This window comes from Strix uralensis, chromosome 33 (assembly GCF_047716275.1).
Source record: "Strix uralensis isolate ZFMK-TIS-50842 chromosome 33, bStrUra1, whole genome shotgun sequence".
Classification (NCBI taxonomy): domain Eukaryota; kingdom Metazoa; phylum Chordata; class Aves; order Strigiformes; family Strigidae; genus Strix; species Strix uralensis.
The window spans coordinates 850593-866575 of NC_134004.1; the positions used below are offsets into that span (position 1 = coordinate 850593).

Genomic DNA, 15983 nt, shown 5'->3' on the forward strand with positions numbered 1-15983 from the left:
TCCAGTCTGCCAGTGGGCTGCTCCCAGTCTGCTCCCAGTTTGGTAGTGGGATGCCCCCAGTCTGCTGTAGGCTGCTCCCAGTCTGCTCCCAGTTTGGTACTGGGGTGCTCCCAGTCTGCCACAGGGGGATCCCAGTCTGTTCCCAGGCTCCCAGTGGGGTGCTCCCAGTCTGCTCCCAGTTTGCCGTGGGGTTGGCCTCAGTCTGCTCCCAGTTTGGTAGCGGGGTGCTCCCAGTCAGCTCCCAGTCTGCCACAGGGGGATCCCAGTCTGCTCCCAGTCTGCTCCCAGTCTGCTGGTGGGACGCTCCCAGTCTGCCAGTGGGGTGCTCCCAGTCTGCTCCCAGTTTGGTAGTGGGACACTCCCAGTCTGCCATAGGGTGCTCCCAGTCTGCTGTAGGGTGCTCCCAGTCTGCTCCCAGTTTGGTAGTGGGGCACTCCCAGTCAGCTCCCAGTCTGCCACACGGTGATCCCAGTCTGTTCCCAGTCTCCCGGTGGGCTGCTCCCAGTCTGCTCCCAGTTTGGTAGTGGGACGCTCCCAGTCTGCTGTAGGCTGCTCCCAGTCTGCTCCCAGCTTGTTCCCAGTCTGCTGGTGGGACACTCCCAGTCTGCCAGTGGGGTGCTCCCAGTCTGTTCGTGGGACACTCCCAGTTTGTTAGTGGGATGCTCCCAGTCTGCTGTAGGGTGCTCCCAGTCTACTCCCAGTTTGCCGTGGGGTTGGCCTCAGTCTGCTCCCAGTTTGGTACTGGGGTGCTCCCAGTCTGCCAGTGGGACGCTCCCAGTCCCACCCCAGTCCGCTCCCAGTCCGGTGACTGGTGCGTGTCCGCCCCCTCACCATGACGAACCAAAGCCTCGTTACCCCGCAGCCTGTTAATTAACTAATTAACGAGGGGCCGCGGCTGCGCTGGGCCCGGCCCGGGGCTCGTCCCGCCCGACAAACCCGCGGCCGACGCTGATTTTTACTCATTTTTATGGTTTTTTTTCTATTTTTAGCGTTTCCATTTCCAGCGTCTCCTTTACCTGCCCCATCCCCGGGAGCCAGAAAATGCCCCAAAAACCGTCAAATTTGCCCCAAGCGGGCGCCTCCGGCAGGGCCGGCTCCTCCTTTTGGGGCAAAAAAATCCCACTTTGTCCCATTTCTTCCCAGAAACGAGGTCGGGGCCGCTCCCGCGGGCGGGTTTTGGGGATTAATTGAGGAGGAATTAAATTTCCCCCCCCCGGGACTTGGCTCTGACCCCCCAGCACCCGCGAGGGACCCAAAAAACACTTTTTTTCCCCTATTTATTTCAGCAACAGGTTAAAAAACACCATTTTACCCTTCCCCCCCCCCCCCCCCCCCCCCGATTTTCCTCAAACCCCCAGTTCTGGAATTCCAAATTCTGGGGTATTTGTCCCCAAATTCTGCCGTAATTATCCCCAAATTCTGGAGTCATTAAACCCCCAATTCTGGGATAATTATCCCCAAATTCTGCGGTAATTAAACCCCCAATTCTGGGTGATAATCCCCAAATTCTGAGATAATTGAACCCCAAATTCTGGGGTCATTAAATCCCCAATTCTGCCATAATTATCCCCAAATTCTCAGGTCATTGAACCCCAAATTCTGGGGTCATTAAACCCCCAATTCTGGAATAATTAAATTCCTAAATATGGGGTATTTGTCCCCAAATTCTGCCGTAATTATCCCCAAATTCTGGGGTCATTAAACCCCCAATTCTGGAATTCCAAATTCTGGGTTATTTGTCCCCAAACTCTGCCATAATTATCCCCAAATTCTGAGGTCATTGAACCCCAAATTCTGGGGTCATTAAATCCCAAATTCTGCCGTAATTATCCCCAAATTCTGAGGTCATCACACCCCCAATTCTGGGGTAATTATCCCCAAATTCTGGGGTCATTAAACCCCCAATTCTGGAATTTCTAATTCTGGGTTATTTGTCCCCAAATTCTGCCATAATTATCCCCAAATTCTCAGGTCATTAAACCCCCAATTCTGGGGTAATTATCCCCAAATTCTGGAGTCATCAAACCCCCAATTCTGGGGTAATTAGCCCCAAAATCGGGGGGGGGGGTGTCAGCCTTCCCTCTATAAATAAATGTGAAAACGGGTCGTTTTGCTTCTTGTTAAACAAAAAATAGTATTTTTATAGTTTTTAAATCTGAAAAGGGGCTGAAATTTCAGCAAAACGGCTCAGTGGGTTCTAAAAATCATCATTATCGTCCCCCCCTGCAGGGCCTGAATGGGGGCACTGGGGATACTGGGGGATACTGGGGATACTGGGAGCACTGGGGATAATGGGAGCACTGCGGACAATGGGGGATATTGGGGGACACTGGGGGATGCTGGGGGATACTGGGAGCGCTGGGGGATACTGGGAGCACTGGGGATACTGGGGATACTGGGAGCACTGGGGATACTGGGGGATACTGGGGATACTGGGGATACTGGGGGATACTGGGAGCACCAGGGATACTGGGGTATACTGGGAGCACTGGGGATACTGGGGGATACTGGGGATGCTGGGGGATACTGGGAGCACTGGGGATACTGGGGGATACTGGGAGCACTGGGGATGCTGGGGGATGCTGGGGGATACTGGGGATACTGGGGTATACTGGGAGCACTGGGGATACTGAGGGCACTGGGGGATGCTGAGGGATACTGGGGGCACTGGGGGATACTGGGAGCACTGGGGATAATGGGGGATACTGGGGGCACTGGAGATACTGGGTGATGCTGGGGATACTGGGAGCACTGGGGCATACTGGGAGCACTGGGGATACTGGGGGATACTGGGGGCACTGGAGATACTGGGTGATGCTGGGGATACTGGGAGCACTGGGGATACTGGGAGCACTGGGGGATGCTGGAAGACTGGGGATACTGGGAGACTCAGGATACTGGGGGCACTGGAGATATTGGGGGCACTGGGGGATGCTGGGGAATACTGGGGGCACTGGGGATACTGGGGGGTACTGGGGATACTGGGAGCACTGGGGATACTGGAGGGTACTGGGGGCACTGGGTGATGCTGGGGATGCTGGGGGATACTGGGTGCACTGGGGGAAACTGGGAGCACTGGGGATAATGGTGGATACTGGGTGCACTGGGGGATGCTGGGGGGTACTGGGGGCACTGAAGATACTGGGGTCACTGGGGATACTGGGGGGCACTGGGGGTGCTGGGGATACTGGGGGATACTGGGGATACTGGGGATAATAGGGGATACTGGGGTCACTGGGGGCACTGGGGATACTGGGGGGCACTGGGGTTACTGGGGGGCACTGGGGGCCCCCGCCGGGGCGCGGCCGCGGGGCTGAATTCGGCCCTTTTGGGGGGGGGGTGGGGGGAGGCGGTGAAATTTGCCCCTCCCCCCCCCGTGGGGCCCAGCGTGGGGGGGTCGGTGGGGGGAGGGGCAGGACGCGCTGTGGCCGTGGGGCGCCCCCAGCCCCTCCCCCCGGCGGAGGGGGCGTGTCCTGCGCGCGCCGCCCCGCCCCCTCCCGCGGGCCTGGAATGTTTGGAGGTAAACACGGGCTGGCCCCGCCCCCCCGCGGCTCCCCACCAATCCCCGCGCAGCGGCTCCGCCCCCGCCTGCCGCCCGACCAATCAGTGCCCGGCGGCCGTTTCAAGGCCCCCCCCCCCCGCCCCCCCCCCCTTCTCCCGCCGTCGATAACAAAATAACAAAGCGCCGGACGCGGCCGCCCCTCCCCCACCCCGCCCCTCCCCCCCGCCCCCCGCCCCGCCCCTCCCCCCCCACCCCCCCGATCCCGGCCCGGCCGGGGGGGGCCTGGAAACCGCCGCGGCCCCGTTTCCTCCGGCGGGCGCGTGCGGGGCGGCGCGGCCCCCCCCCTCCCCCCCCCCCCCGTGTGGGGTCCCCCCCTCCCCTCCCCCCCCCCCCCGGGCCCGACGGCGGCGGGAGGCGGCAGGTACCGGGGAGGGGGAGGGGCGGGGGCGAGTCCCCGGTGGCGGCGGCGCGGGGAGGGGGGCGGGGGGACACCGGGAGGTGCCGGGGTGCGGGGCCGGGGCGACGCGTGTGTGTGTGTCCCCCCCCATTACTGTCGCGTCTCCCCCCCGCCCCCACCCAGCCGGGGCCCCGCCCCCCCCGTCACTGCCGGGACCCGCGCGGGGGGGGGGGGGACGACACCCAGGAACCCCCCAACCCCCCCCCCCCAGCCCCGTGTCACCCCCCCAGGGACACCGTCACCAAGGGGGGGGACACACACGCGACACGCGTGGCCCCCCCGGGACCTGCCCGGTGATGCAGCGGCTGGAGGGGACGCGGGGACACGGGGGGGGGCCGCGGGGGGGGGGCAGCGGAGCGCGGCCGCGGCCCGGTTCAAGTAATCCAGGATAGGCTGTTCCAGCCCGGCCTGTTCCCGGTTACTTGTCCCGGGAGGCGGCCGGTGACGACACCGGGACCGGGGCGGGGGGGGGGAGACACGGGGGGGGGGGGCGGCCCCGGGTCTGGCAGTGCTGGGGACAGCGGGGGGGGGGGGGGGAAGGGGGTTGGGGGTGCAGAGCCCCAGTGTCCCACCACACCCCCCCCCCCCCCGCTACTGTCACCCCCCCCCCGCTACTTCTGTCCCTTCCCCCCCCCCCCCCCCACCTCAGTCCCTTGTCCCCCTCCTGTCCTCGCCCCCCCCCCCCCCCCAGTCCCCTCACCCCCAGCCAAGGGGAGCAGGGACAGGATTGGGCGGGGGGGGGGGGCTCCATGGACCCTGTGTCCCCCCCCCCCCCACCGTTCCTGTCACCACCCCCCTGTGGGGGCACGGGGTGCTCATGTGTCTGCGTGGGGGGGGCATGAAGGAGCTGGGGTTGTGGGGACCCCCCTGTGCCCTCCCCCCATGTCACCCCCAGCCCGAGGCCACCACTGTCATGTGTCATCGCCCCCCCCTCCCCCCCCCCCAGTTCCAGGACTGCGGCTGGACCCTCCCGCAGCACCCAGGGGTGTGACACCCCCCCCCCCCCCAGTGTCACCCCCCAACCCAGCTCAAGGGGTACAAGAAAGTGCCCCCCCCAAACACCCCCAGTGTGTGTGTCCCCCTCCCTTTGGGGGGGCTCCTGGGCACAGCCCCCCCCCGGCCATTGCACCCCTTTCCTCTACCCCCCCCCGCATGGTTTGAGACCTTTTGTACCGATTTGCCATTAAAAAAAACAGAAAAAAAGTGTTTTCTGTGGGGTGTTGGGGGCGGGGGGGGGCACAGGGATGTTGGGGAGCTGTCGTGGGGGGGGGGGGCACACACAGGGTGGGAAATGGGGCCCCCACCACATCCCCACCCCACAGAACACGGGGGGGTTGGTTCCTCCACAGCTTTATTCCGCCTCATCCCCCCCCCCGCCCCCCCCGAGATGCTGGGGGGGGGCTCACACTGCCCCCCCCCCCCCCCCAAACCGGCTCAGGGGTGTCAGGGTACCACAGTTCCACACACACACACCCCCCCCCCACTGCTGGGGCCTGATCCTGACCCGGGGGGGGGCGGTTTGAGCTCTGTGTGGGTTTAATCCTGACCCAGGGGCGTTAGGCTGAGCTCGAGGGGGGGGGGGGGGGGGGCTTAATCCTGACCCAGGGCTTGTGGGGGTGACCCCCCCCGCCCTACCCCGCCGAGGGGGGGGTCTCCTCACCGCAGTGAAAGCGGAGAAAATCCCGCACGGCCAGTGGCCCCCCCCGCGCCCCCAGGAACTGCCCCACGGTCAGGCCGGGCTCCAGCAGGAAACTTTGCGCCAGCAGCCGCGTCTCCTCCTCCTCCTCCTCCTCGCCCCCCCCCCGGGGTTGGTCCTGGGGGGTCCCCACGGCCGTGGGGGCCATCCCCACCACGTGCTGGGCCACCTTTCGCCCCACCTCCTCCAAGGTGGCCACTGAGGGCCGAGGCTCTGGCACCTGACAGGCCACCAGCGCCCCGTACGTGCCCATGGCCACCGGTGGCCCCGTGGCCACTGGCGCCGGCAGCCACCCGTGGGTGTAAGCAGCGATGTAACCGTCCCCCTCCGGCACCCTCAGCCACGCGGCGCGGCGCAGGGTCAGATTTTCACCTAATTTCCCTAAAAAAAGGGGTCGGGGTTGGGGGGCGGGGGGGCTACCCCAGCACCCCCCTTCCTGAGCTGCGTCCCCAGCTCCAGTCACCGCCCAAGTTTTCTCCCCCCCCCAAGGGTTTCTCACCCCCCCCAAGGGTTTTTTGTCCCTCTCCAGGGGTTTCTCCGCCCCCCCCCAAACTGGGATTTTGGGGCCCCCCAGCACTCACCTATAGCCAGCGCAAGGTGGTCCCTGAGTGGCCCCCCCCCGGCCCCCGTCCGGAGCTGGGCCAGTTCATCCGCCTGCAGCATGTGCTGGGAGAGAGGGAAAAGGGGGGTTTTGGGGGGGGCTGGGGGGGTGCTGGGTTGGCCCACTCCCCCCTTTGCCCCCCCTTTGCCCCCCCACCTTGGTGCAGGCGGCGGGGGGGGCGGCAGCAGCCCGGCAGTGGGCCATGGTGCCCAGCGCCGCCTCCTCCACCAGCCGCTGGAATTCGGGGGTTCTGGCCACAAAATCCGTCTCGCAGTTCACCTGCGGGAGTGACAGGGACATCAGAAGAGCCGCGGGGGGGGGGTCGTGTGTGTGTCCCCCTCCCCGTGTCACTCACCTCCACCATGACGGCCGCTGGCCCCTCCCGCAGGAGCCCCACCAGCCCCTCCCGCGTCCGGCGGCCCCCCACTTGCGTGGCTTTGCTCCAGCCCTGCTGCCGCGCCTGCTCCTGCAGCCAGGCCTCTGCCTGCGGGGGGGGGGACACACACACACGGGGGGGGGCACACGGAGGACACGCACAGAAATGGGGGGGGGAGGTGGGATCCCCTTGCAGTGGGGGCACAGACCGCACCCACCCACGGACAGCGCTGCTTTGGCTCAGCTGCCCCGTGGGACCCCCCCGCGGTCTCTGCTCCCCCCCCCCCCCCCCCATCTTCCCCGCGCTTCACCCCCCGTCTCTCCCTCCCCCTTCCTTCCCTCCCCCCCATCCCCTTTCCCTTGCCCCCTCCTGGTGTCGTCCCCCCCCCCCCCCCCGATCCCCCCCCAGGCCCCCATTTTCCCCACGGTTCCCCCCCACATCCACCCCCCCGCTTCCTCCCCCACCATTCCCCTTCCTTACCCCCTCCTGGTGTTCCCTCCCCCCTGGGTTCCATCCCCTCCCCCCCTCAGCTCCCTGTCCCCCCCCCCCCCCCCATTCCCCCTTCCTGGTCCCCATGTGCCCCCCCCCGGACCATCATCCCCCAACTCCCGTCCCCACCCTCGATTCCTGTGTCCCCCCCCCAGCTCCCCAGCCCCTCCCCTCCGCCATTGCCCTCAGGGCCCCCCCTTGGCTCCCTCCCGGTTCTCCCCCCGCCCCCCCGAGCCCCCACCTGCCCCATGTCCCCCCCGCAGCGCAGCAGCGCCTCCTGGCACCGCAGGAACGGCAGCCCCGTTCGCCGCCGCAGCTGCAGCAGCGACTCCTTGTCCGCCGCCAGCACCGGGAGGGCAGCGCGGAAGAACCGGGCCGGGGGGGCCTGCGGGGGGAAGGGCGTGAGCCGGCACCGGGACCCACCCCCCCCATGACCTGGAGGGCGGCGGGGGAGCCCCGGGAGGACCCCGAGTGGTGGGGAGAGGCCCCGGGGGGGATCCCGGTGCGGGAGGAGGAGCCTCGGGAGGGGCCCGGTTGGGGGGGGGCAGCCCCGAGGGCGGAGGAGGAGCCCGGCAGGGCCCCGGGGTGTGTGGGGAGGGCCCCGGCCTGCGGGGAGGAGCCCCGGGACGCTCCCGGAAGGGTCCGGGGGGGAGGGGGAAGCCCAGGGGGTCCCGGGAGGGTCCCGCCGCTCACCCGCGCCGCCCCGCACAGCGCCCTCAGCGCCGCCCGCTGCATTCCGGCCCGCGGCGCACACCGATGACGTCACGTCGCCGGTCTACGGGTGCCGCCGGGGGTCAGAGTGGCCCGGGCGCGCTCACAGCGCATGCGCCTGGCCGAGCCCAGGACACGGATTGGCTGCCGCTCGTGACGTTACTCCCGGCGCGACGAGACCACGCCATTGGCTGGGAAGGGGGCGGAGCCCCGGGCCTATGGAGCCCCCCGGGTCCTACAGACCCTCCTGCTCCTCTAGAGCCCCGCTGGCCCCGGCCAGTCCCCGCCGTGCCCTATAGAGCCCCCCCAGTCCGTTACAGAGACCCCCTGAGCCTTGACTGGCTCCCCCGACCCCTTACAGACCCCCCTCAGCAGCCCAGGGCCCTTCTAGAGCCCTCCATGACTTGGCCAGCTCCCCCTCAGCTCTAGAGCCCCCCCACCCCTGACCAGACCCCCCCAGACCCCTCTCAGCTTTGAGCAGAACCCCCAGAGCCCCCCCACCCCTGACCAGACCCCTCTCAGTTTTGAGCAGAACCCTCAGCGCCCTCCCAGCCTTGACCAAACCCCCCAGGGACTTCAGAGCCCCCCCCAAACCTTGATATGGCCCTGCCTGCCTTGGCCATGGCCCCCCAGCCCCCCCCATCCCAACAGCCCCCCCCGACCCCCCCAAATGCGACACAGCCAGGTGATCCGAGGCCTCTGGTGACTGTTTAATCCCTCTCAGGGCACCCCCAGCGTGGGGACAGCCCCCTCCCTGAGCGACACTGAGATCAGGGGGCGCCTCTCCCCTCTTCTCGAGGGTCCCCCCCACCCCTCCGGGTCAAGCGATAGATCTCAATCTCCTCCTCCGGCTCCCGCCGCAACAGCTGGATGCGAAAATACGGCGGCAACATCTGTCGGAAGAAGCGACGGGCGCCACCGTCCCCCCCCCGCATCTTGGCACAGAGGAGGGCGAGGGAGCGGGGGCCGCAGAGGTGCCGCAGGGTCCCCAGGAGGTGAGGGAAGGAGGGGGGGTGGTACACGATGTCCGAGCCCAAAACCACCTCGTACCCCCCAGGGAAGGCGCCTTCGTCCTGGCCCCAGACCAGCGCTCGCACCCGCGGCCGAGCCGCTGCCGCCGCCGGGAAGTTCAGCCGGATGTTTTCCCGGATTTGTTCTAACGCCACCGGTTGGTCCGTGATGGTGACGTCCCCTCCTAAAGAGGGGGGGGGGGGCTCAGAGGAAGAGTCACCCCCAGTGCCCCACTCCCCGGCCCCCTAAACCCCCCCATGGCCCAATAACCACCAGGGCTGCTCACACCAGTGAGCGCTGCTGCGGTTCCAGTTCCATACTGGGCAGGGGAATGGGGAGATGAACAGGGAGGGGGTTTGGTGCTCCCCCGCCCTCCCCCAGCCCTGTGGGTGTTCCCCCCACCCTATGGGTGCCCCCCCAGCCCCAGCACACACCCAGCAAGGCCGCGAGGATGCCGACGATGCCGGTGCCGGCACCCAGCTCGATCACCGTCCGGCCTCGGAAATCGAAGCGCTGCTCCTCCAGGTACCGGCACAGGGACAGGGCCTGGGGGGGGGCGGGGGGGGGGACACGACACCGGGGGGGGGGTCTGGGGGGGGGGGCGTGGGAACAGCCCCCCTCCCCGGCACCACCCTGCCTGGGGCACCGGGAGAGCCCCCCCCCCCCGCCGCCAGAGGATCCCCCCCCACTGCCCGGTGATCCTTAGGGATCCCCCCCCCTCCCTGCCCCGGGTCACCCCCAGCCCCAGGATCCCCGGGAATCCCCACCCCGGTGCCCCCCGTCTCCCCAATGCCCCCCCAGGGTCTCCCGCACCCCCCGGGATCCCCCCCCACCCCCCCTCAATGCCCCCCCGGGATCTCCCCAGTCCCGTTCTCTCGGGGTCTCCCCCCCCTCAATCACCGGGTGCCCCCCCGCTCTGTTGACCCCCCCACAATCACCCACCACCCCCGGGACTCCCCACCCCGGTGCCCCCCCATCTCCCAGTGCCCCCCGCACCCCCCGGGATACCCCCCATTCCCCTGCCCGTGTGACCGGTGATCCTTAGGGATCCCCCCCCCGGGTCACCCCCATCCTCAGGATCCCCGGGACTCCCCACCCCGGTGCCCCCCGTCTCCCAATGCCCCCCCCAGGGTCTCCCGCACCCCCCGGGATCCCCCCACCCCCCTCAATGCCCCCCGGGATCTCCCCAGTCCCGTTCTCTCGGGGTGTCTCCGTCCCGCCCCCCCCATCACCGGGTGCCCCCCGCTCTCTGGCCCCCCCCCCGCCCCACGCACCGCCTCCCAGACGGACGCCGCCAGCCCCAGCCGCGGCCCGTGGTGCTGCGCGATGCGGAGGACGCGCCCGCACAGCCGGTAGCGCCGCTGCACCGGGAAGGCGTCGGCGAAGAAGCGCGGGGTCGCGGGGGAACACGGACCGCAGCGCCCCGGCCCCGGGCTCCTCCGCTTCCGCTTCCGCTTCCTCTTCCGCTTCCTCCTCCTCCTCCTCCTCCCCCTCCGCCTCTCCCCCGGGCCCCCCCCCCCGCCGTCTCCCGCCGCGCACCGGCCCCCACGTGGCGACCGGGCGCCGCCATTTTGGCGGAGGGGCGGGGCCGAGCCGCGCGCCCGCTCGCGATTGGTCAGAGCGGGGACGGCCCCGCCCCATGGGGGCGTGGCCTGGAGCTCCGCCCACGGCGCCCTGCGGGGTCCTGCACCGGTGTCCCCTGTCCCCTCCCGGTGTCCCCTGCCTCCTCCCAGTGCCACCTGCCTCCTCCCACTGTCCCCTTCCTCACCCCAGGGTCCCCCGTCCCCTCCCCGGTGTCCCCTGCTCCATCTCTGCTGTCCCCAGCCTGGTCCCCGCTGTCCCCTACCCCATCCCAGTGTCCCCTTCCTCACCCCAGTGTCCCCTGCCCCCCTTCCATTGTCCCCTTCCCCCCTCCCAGTGTCACCTGCCCCCTCCCAGTGTCACCTGTCCCGTCCCTGGTGTCCCCTGCTCCATGTCTGCAGTCCCCAACCTGGTCCCCGCTGTCCCCTGCCCCCCTCCTAGTGTCCCCTTTCTCATCCCCAGTGTCCCTAGGCTGGTCCCCAGTGTCCCCTACCCCATCCCAGTGTCCCCTGCTCCATTCCTGATGTCCCCAGGACAATCCTGGTCCCGCTCTGCCAGTCCCAGCCCCCTTCCTGTCCCCATCCTTCCCTGGTCCTGTCCTCGTGTCACCCTGCTCCCAGCCAGCCCAGTCCCATCCCTGACCCCGTCCCAGTCCTTGTCCTGGGGTTTCACCCTGGTGTCATCCCCTGTCCCCTCCTGCTCCTGTCCCTGTCCCATCAACACCAGTGCCACCACCACAGCCCTGGCCCAGCCCCAGTGGCCTCAGCCCCAGTGGCCTCAGTCGTGGTGTCCCCAGCCCCGGTGTCCCCTGCCCCCGGTGTCCCTGGCCTCAGTGGCCTTGGTCATGGTGTCCCCAGTCGTGGTGTCCCCAGCCCCGGTGGCCTTGGTCATGGTGTCCCCAGTCGTGGTGTCCCCAGTCGTGGTGTCCCCAGCCCCGGTGTCCCCAGCCCCGGTGTCCTTGGCCCCAGTGGCCTCAGTCATGGTGTCCCCACCCCTGGTGTCCCTGCCCCTGGTGTCCCTGGCCTCAGTGGCCTCGGTCATGGTGTCCCCAGCCCCGGTGGCCTTGGTCATGGTGTCCCCAGCCCTGGTGTCCCCGTTTGTGGTGTCCCCAGCCCTGGTGTCCCCAGCCCCATGTGCCTGACCCTGGTGCCCTTGGCCCCGGTGTCCCTGTCCCCACTGTCTCTAGTCACGGTGTCACTGCTCGCGGTGGCCTTGCCCATGGTGTCCCTGTCCCCGGTGTCCTTGGTCCCAGCATCCCTGGCCTCATTGTCCCTGCTCACGGTGGCCTTGGCCACGATGTCCCTGGCCCCTGCTTGTCCCTGGCCCCCCGTCCCTGCCCTTGCACCTCTTCCCCAGTTGTCCCTGTCCCCTTGTCCCCCCTGTCCTGACCCCGGCTGTCCCAGCACCGGGACAGCCCCCAGTGATGGGGGACACACACACACACACACACGCACGTCCCCTCCCTGTCCCCACACCCCCAGCCCAGCCCGGTGCCGCGTGAGCCGGGACAACCCGGATAAACAGTAACCGGGGTGGGGGGGGGGGTGACCCCACCGGGGGGCTCACGGGGCTAATGAACAACCTGCCCTGAGCCACCCCCCCGGGACCCCGCTGGGACCCCCCCCGGCCACCTGCGTCACCGCTGCGCGTCACCGGGTTAATGCTTGTGGCCGCAGCGGGGGGACAGTGGCCTCAGGGGGCCTGGGGGGGGGGTCGGGGGCACCCTGGGGGGGTGGCAAGGAGGGGGAGGGGGGGGGCTTGATCCCTGTGTCCCCCCCCCCCGCCACAGCCCCGTGACTTCCCTCCCTGAGTCACCCGCGGTCGCCGTTCCTGGAAGGACGGACGGGACGGACGGACGGATCCAGCCCCATGTTGCTCAACGCCCCCCCCCCCGGCCCCCCCCCAGCCCCCCCCCCTCCCCCCCGCCCCCCCCCCCCGGGGCTTTCTCAGAAATCGCCCCCGGTTTCACCGCAGCCCGAATTCCCCAACCGCCCCCGTGCCGGGAAGGGCCCAGTGCTGGGGGGCTGGGGGGACTGGGAGCACTGGGAGGGACTGGGGGGGGGGCTGGGGAGATGTAATGGGGGCACTGGGGGGCACTGGGAAGGGTTGGGGGGACTGGGGGCAACTGGGTGTACTGGGACAGTGTGAGGGCACTGGGCAGCACTGGGGGGCACTGGGGGACACTGGAGACCACTTGGGTGGTGTGAAGTTCAGGATACTGGGGGGCACTGGGGGACACTGGGCAGCACTGGGGGGCACTGGGCCTGGCTCTGGGAAGGGCTGAGGAGCAGTAGGGGGGGAAGTGGGGTGGGGACTGGGAGCACTGGGCAGCACTGGGGAGCACAGGGAGCACTGGGGGGAACTGGGTCTGGCTCTGGGAAGAGCTGAGGGACAGTGGGGGGGGGCAGCAGGGTGGGGACTGGGAGCACTGGGAGCACTGGGCCTGGCTCTGGGAAGAGCTGGGGGGCAGTGGAGTGGGGACTGGGGGGCACTGGGCAGCACTGGGGGGCACTGGGAGCACTGGGGGGCACTGGGCAGCACTGAGCAGCACTGGGAGGCACTGGGCAGCATTGGGAGCACTGGGCAGCACTGGGGGCCACTGGGAGCACTGGGCACCACTGGGGGGCCCTGGGAGCACTGGGGGGCCCTGGGAGCACTGGGCAGCACTGGGGGGCACTGGGCAGCACTGGGAGCACTGGGGGGCACTGGGCCTGGCTCTGGGAAGAGCTGGGGAGCAGTGGGGGGGCAGTGGGGTGGGGTCTGGGGGCACTGGGGGGCACTGGGAGCACTGGGCGGCACTGGGCAGCACTGGGCAGCACTGGGCAGCACTGGGGGGCACTGGGGGGCACTGGGGGGCACTGAGGGGCACTGGGGGGCACTGGGGGGCACTGGTCCCGCCTCTGGGAAGAGCAGTGGGGGGGGGGCAGTGGGGTGGGGACTGGGAGCACTGGGGGGAACTGGGGGTGAGGGGGGCCCTGGGGCATGACAGGAGGCACTGGGGGGCACTGGGGGGGGGGGGGAGCGGCACTGGGGGGGGCGGGGGGCGTGGCTTATACAAGCCCCGCCCCCCCGGGCGGCAGGTGCGGCAGTGACGTCATTGTCGGCGCCGTGCGGTGACGTCTATTGACCGCGCCCGGCGCTCGCGCCGCGGGGCCGCCATGGAGGAAGCGGCGGCGGCGGAGGAGGCGGCGGCGCCGCAGAAGCGGTTTTACCGGCAGCGGGCACACGCCAACCCGCTGGCCGACCACACGCTGCGCTAGTGAGTGCGGCCCCCCGGGACCCCTCAGCCCCCCCCCCGGGACCCCCTCACACCCCCGGTAACCCCCCCCCCCTTCCCGGGCCCACCGGCCGCAGCTCTCCCCCTCACAGCGTGCTCTGGCGCCACCGGGAAGCGCCCCCCGCCCGCCCCGGGAGCACCGGGACCCCCCCCCCCGCCTTGTTCCCGGTGCCCCCCCCCCCCCACCCACGCGTGACGCCGGTCCCGCAGCCCCGCCAGGCCGCAGGACATGGACTGGGCCCCGCTCTTCCCGGCCTTCTTCCCGCCCGCCGCCCCCCCCCGGGCAGCCGCCCCCCCGCGTGGAGTTCGCCGACGTGGGCTGCGGCTACGGGGGGCTGCTGGGTGAGCTGGGGGGGCACTGGGGGGCGGGTGGGGGAGCTGGGGGGGCACTGGGGGGCTGCTGGGTGATCTGGGGGGGGCACTGGGGGGCTGCTGGGGGGCACTGGGGGGCTGCTGGGTGATCTGGGGGGGCACTGGGGGGCTGCTGGGTGAGCTGGGGGGGGCGCTGGGGGGCTGCTGGGTGAGCTGGGGGGGCCACTGGGGGGCTGCTGGGTGAGCTGGGGGGGTACTGGGGGGTCTGTGGGTACCGGGGGGGGGGTTGGATGAGTGGGGCTGGGGGGCATCAGGGGGTCGCTGTGGGGCTGGCAGGGTCGGGGGGGCACGGGAGGGCTGTGGTGGGGGGGGGGGGCTGCTGGTGAGGAGGGGGCCAGTGGGTGTGGGGGTGCTGGGGCTCCCTCTGTGTGTGTGTGTCCCCAGTGGAGCTGTCCCCGTGTCACCCCTGTCACCCCCCCACTGGAGCTGTCCCTGTCCCGTGTCCCCGTCCCCTGTTTCCCCCCCCCCCAGTGGAACTGCCCCTGTGTTGTCATCGTCTGTCCCCCCCACTGGAGCTGTCCCTGTCCCCCCCCCACTGGAGCTGTCCCTGTCCCCCCCCACTGGAGCTGTCCCTGTCCCCCCCCCACTGGAGCTGTCCCTGTCCCCCCCCAGTGGAACTCTCCCCCCTCTTCCCGCACACGCTGGTGCTGGGGCTGGAGCTCAGGGTCAAGGTCGCCGCCTTCGCCGGGGAGCGGATCCGGGCGCTGCGGGCGGCCCAGCCCGGCCGCTTCGGCAACGTGGCCTGTGTGCGGGCCAACGCCATGAAACACCTCCCCCACTTCTTCCGCAAAGCTCAGGTGGGGACCCCCCCACCCCAAAAAAAAAAAACCAACCCCAACCCCCCGGGCCCCCCCCCCAAGCCTCAGCACCCCCCCACCCCCTGGGTGCCAGCACCCAGCGCTGCCCTCGCCATCCCCCCCCCCCCTCCTTTCCCCTCCTCAGCACGGGAAGGGGGCGGGGAGAGTGTCAGTGCAAAGTGGGGGGCTGACACCCCGCCCCCCCCGATATTTTTGCCCCCCCCCCAGCTCAGCAAGATGTTCTTCCTCTTCCCCGACCCCCCACTTCAAGCGGACCAAGCACAAATGGCGAATCATCAGCCCCACGCTGCTGGCTGAGTACGGCTACGTCCTGCGCCCCGGGGTGAGCGCCGGGGCCCCCCCGATGTGTCCACGACCCCCCCACAATGTCCCTGCGACCCCCCAATGTCCCCACCTCCCCCTCGCTGCCCCCCCACCCCCTCCTCCACCTGGATTTCCCTGCCCTGGGGACACCGGGAAGCACCAGATTCTTCAGGGATCACAAGGGGTGGCGGGGGGGGGGGCGGGGGGGGGGGAGCGGTGTTGGGGACCCCCCCACCCCCCCTCGGTGACACCGGGGCTGTCCCCAGGGGCTGGTGTACACGGTGACAGACGTGGCGGAGGTCCACGAGTGGATGGTGAAGCATTTCGGGGAGCACCCGCTGTTCGAGGAGGTGCCGCTGGCCGAACTGGCGGGGGGGGGCACTGGGAGCTCACTGGGAGCAAACTGGGGGCTCACTGGGCTCCCCCCCCCCCCAGGCTGCCGACCCCATCGTGGCCCGGCTGGGCACCTCCACCGAGGAGGGCCGCAAGGTTCAGCGCGGTGGCCGCCGGATCTTTCCCGCCGTCTTCCGCCGCCTGCAGGACCCGGCCCTGGGGGGGGGCACCTGAGGGGACACGAGGGGGGCAGGTCTCAGCTGCGCCCCCCCCCCCCCCCCCTCCCTGGGGGGGGGTGTGGGGTCCCTCCGTGCCCCCCCCCCGGTTCACAATAAAACCACCAGCGTGTCCCCAAACCTCGTCCGCTGCTGCGTCATCACTGCGACCCCCCAAATCCCCCCCCATGGGGGGGTGTCTGGAATTGCCCCCCTCGGGGTAATTGGGGGGGGGGGCGGT

At 69.5% G+C, this 15983-nt stretch overlaps 3 protein-coding genes across 3 annotated transcripts; 1 reads left to right on the forward strand and 2 right to left on the reverse strand.

Annotated features, from left to right (window-relative positions):
• Positions 1-5293: 5293 nt before the first annotated feature.
• TSFM (Ts translation elongation factor, mitochondrial) lies at positions 5294-7908 on the reverse strand. Its single transcript, XM_074853635.1, has 6 exons — positions 7815-7908; positions 7363-7506; positions 6612-6740; positions 6413-6535; positions 6237-6321; positions 5294-6036 (listed from the first exon to the last, which is right to left on the reverse strand). The coding sequence occupies exons 1-6, from the start codon at positions 7854-7856 to the stop codon at positions 5591-5593; spliced, it is 969 nt and encodes a 322-aa protein (XP_074709736.1). The 5' UTR covers positions 7857-7908; the 3' UTR covers positions 5294-5590.
• A 613-nt stretch (positions 7909-8521) lies between these two features.
• Positions 8522-10484, reverse strand: EEF1AKMT3 (EEF1A lysine methyltransferase 3). Its single transcript, XM_074853590.1, is given in 4 exon segments — positions 8522-9027; positions 9278-9389; positions 10118-10228; positions 10230-10484. Coding segments are annotated over 4 exon segments (903 nt in total). The 3' UTR covers positions 8522-8602.
• A 3007-nt stretch (positions 10485-13491) lies between these two features.
• Positions 13492-15883, forward strand: METTL1 (methyltransferase 1, tRNA methylguanosine). Its single transcript, XM_074853696.1, is given in 8 exon segments — positions 13492-13683; positions 13912-13998; positions 14000-14043; positions 14686-14870; positions 15099-15128; positions 15130-15213; positions 15461-15562; positions 15630-15883. Coding segments are annotated over 8 exon segments (765 nt in total). The 5' UTR covers positions 13492-13582; the 3' UTR covers positions 15762-15883.
• The last annotated feature ends 100 nt before the right edge of the window (positions 15884-15983 follow it).